General features: G+C 37.2%; 1 protein-coding gene across 1 annotated transcript in view; it reads left to right on the top strand.

Annotated features, from left to right (window-relative positions):
* Positions 1-432: 432 nt before the first annotated feature.
* The window catches only part of Fdh (alcohol dehydrogenase class-3 Fdh), a gene marked incomplete in the record, with an annotated part of 4,236 nt that continues 2,645 nt past the window's right edge, over positions 433-2,023 (top strand). The window contains 3 exon segments of the mRNA XM_011303447.1: positions 433-671; positions 1,148-1,612; positions 1,905-2,023. Of these exon segments, the coding sequence (XP_011301749.1) occupies positions 654-671; positions 1,148-1,612; positions 1,905-2,023 (602 nt within the window).

Here is a 2,023-nt window from a genome sequence, read left to right as displayed (position 1 = left end):
AATAATAATAATAATAATAATAATAATATCCGTTAGATGACGAGAATAGCGCGAAAAAGATTTCAGAACAAGATGTAAGAAAAAATGTTCTCATGTGAGGGGAAAAGCGAATGGTGAACGAAGCTGAAATACGATTTAAGTAACTTAATGAATTTGCCAAGGAAAAAATGACCTTCAAAGAAAATCATACATTTTTTTCAGTTTTTGTCTAAAATAAATTAATGACTTATTATTATATATAATTAATCAATTGGTAGCATTTGAAGAGATAGAGATCTGTAAATCGGTGTCCGCGAATAATGTCTGGATGCATGATAAGTTCTGAAAATTGGATCACAATTCGGCGGTCAGGAATTGCGATAGGGTCTGGTGCATTACCCCACATGTTGTCACTGATGTTTCAATTGGAATTTATGAGATGTGATGCACCTGCATGTGGTTTTGGATTTCAACAGTTGCCGGCACTTGTATGTACCGGCAAATGCTGGGAGTCTAAGTACCACTAGTGTCCTTGAACTTATTATTCAACACAACACGAGACCTCTTGCTCCGTTCTAATCTCGAAAAATCGACGAATAAAAGGTTTATTCCATTGATAAATTGGCAAACGGTCCTATCCTATCTGAATTAAAATCCGTTGAAGAAACCACGCAATGGCAACTGCAGGTCAAGTGAGTAGTACTTCCTAAGATTTTCTAACCAAAGTTATGCCTTTGACATGCTATAACAATTGCCATAACTCAATTTTTAATTATTCAATAACGTAAAACAGTTATTATGAAAAACCATTATTGAAGCACAGTTCATTAAAATTTGAAGTTCGTTCGGTGATGAACATTATTAACAATTTTTTTTTCAGTTTTTCCTTTTTTTACTTTCAAGGAATCCCACTGATAATCTATCAATTCACTAATTGCTAAATATTTAATTTATCTCCCTATATTTGTTTAAGGCACAGATTAACTAATTATTGAATATAATTGTTGGTCTGAGTTTTATGTGGTTAGAATAAAATATTGATAAATTTGGGGTTCAAATTGTCTTGCCGGATCCACTGCAATGGTTATGACATTACTAATTGATTAATATATGCATTAATGTCTTTTTCATACTTTTTGATTAATTTCGCCTACTATTCATCAAATAGATAATTAAATGCCGTGCAGCAGTGGCATGGAAGGAGAAGCAGCCTCTCTCGATTGAGGAGATTGAAGTGTCTCCACCAAAAGCCAACGAAGTTCGTATCAAAGTAGTGGCAGTGGCTTTATGTCATACTGATGCTTACACCCTCGGTGGGCTCGATCCGGAAGGGGTTTTCCCTAGCATCCTGGGGCACGAGGGCAGTGGAATCGTCGAGAGTGTTGGGCCAGGCGTGTCAGAGTTTCAACCAGGAGACCACGTTATCCCCCTCTATACTCCTCAGTGCAGAGAGTGCAAATTTTGCAAATCACCGAAGACCAATCTGTGTCAGAAGATTCGAATCACCCAGGGAAAAGGGTTGATGCCCGATGGCACAACGAGATTCACCTGCAAGGGGAAACCCATCTTCCATTTCATGGGGTGCTCTGTTTTCTCAGAGTATACTGTTATTGCTGATATTTCTCTTGCGAAGGTATGATAGAGTTGATAAGCATGCAAATCTAGGGATAATATCTAAATACAAACAAATATTCAAATACATTTTTTCAATAATTGACTCAAAATTTCACTTACTTTTGGTGATTTCTTGATGACTATCTAAATATTGCCAATTGGTAAGAACCATTGTTTAAACTTAATTAGAATTTACAACATTCAACAATGGAAATGCACTGTTGTTGAAATTTCTCTCCTTTGCTGACGATGATTGTGGGATACCTGTGCATAAAACAATCTTGGAATCACTTCTTACGAATTTTCATAAGGTCGATGTCAAAGCTCCCCTAGAGAAGATCTGCCTCCTTGGATGTGGAGTTCCAACGGGTTATGGGGCAGCTCTGAACACCGCCAAAGTCGATCCAGGAAGCACTTGTGCCATCTGGGG

Source organism: Fopius arisanus, unplaced genomic scaffold (assembly GCF_000806365.1).
Source record: "Fopius arisanus strain USDA-PBARC FA_bdor unplaced genomic scaffold, ASM80636v1 scaffold00032, whole genome shotgun sequence".
Lineage (NCBI taxonomy): Eukaryota > Metazoa > Arthropoda > Insecta > Hymenoptera > Braconidae > Fopius > Fopius arisanus.
This window is presented reverse-complemented; position numbering and strand designations above follow the sequence as displayed.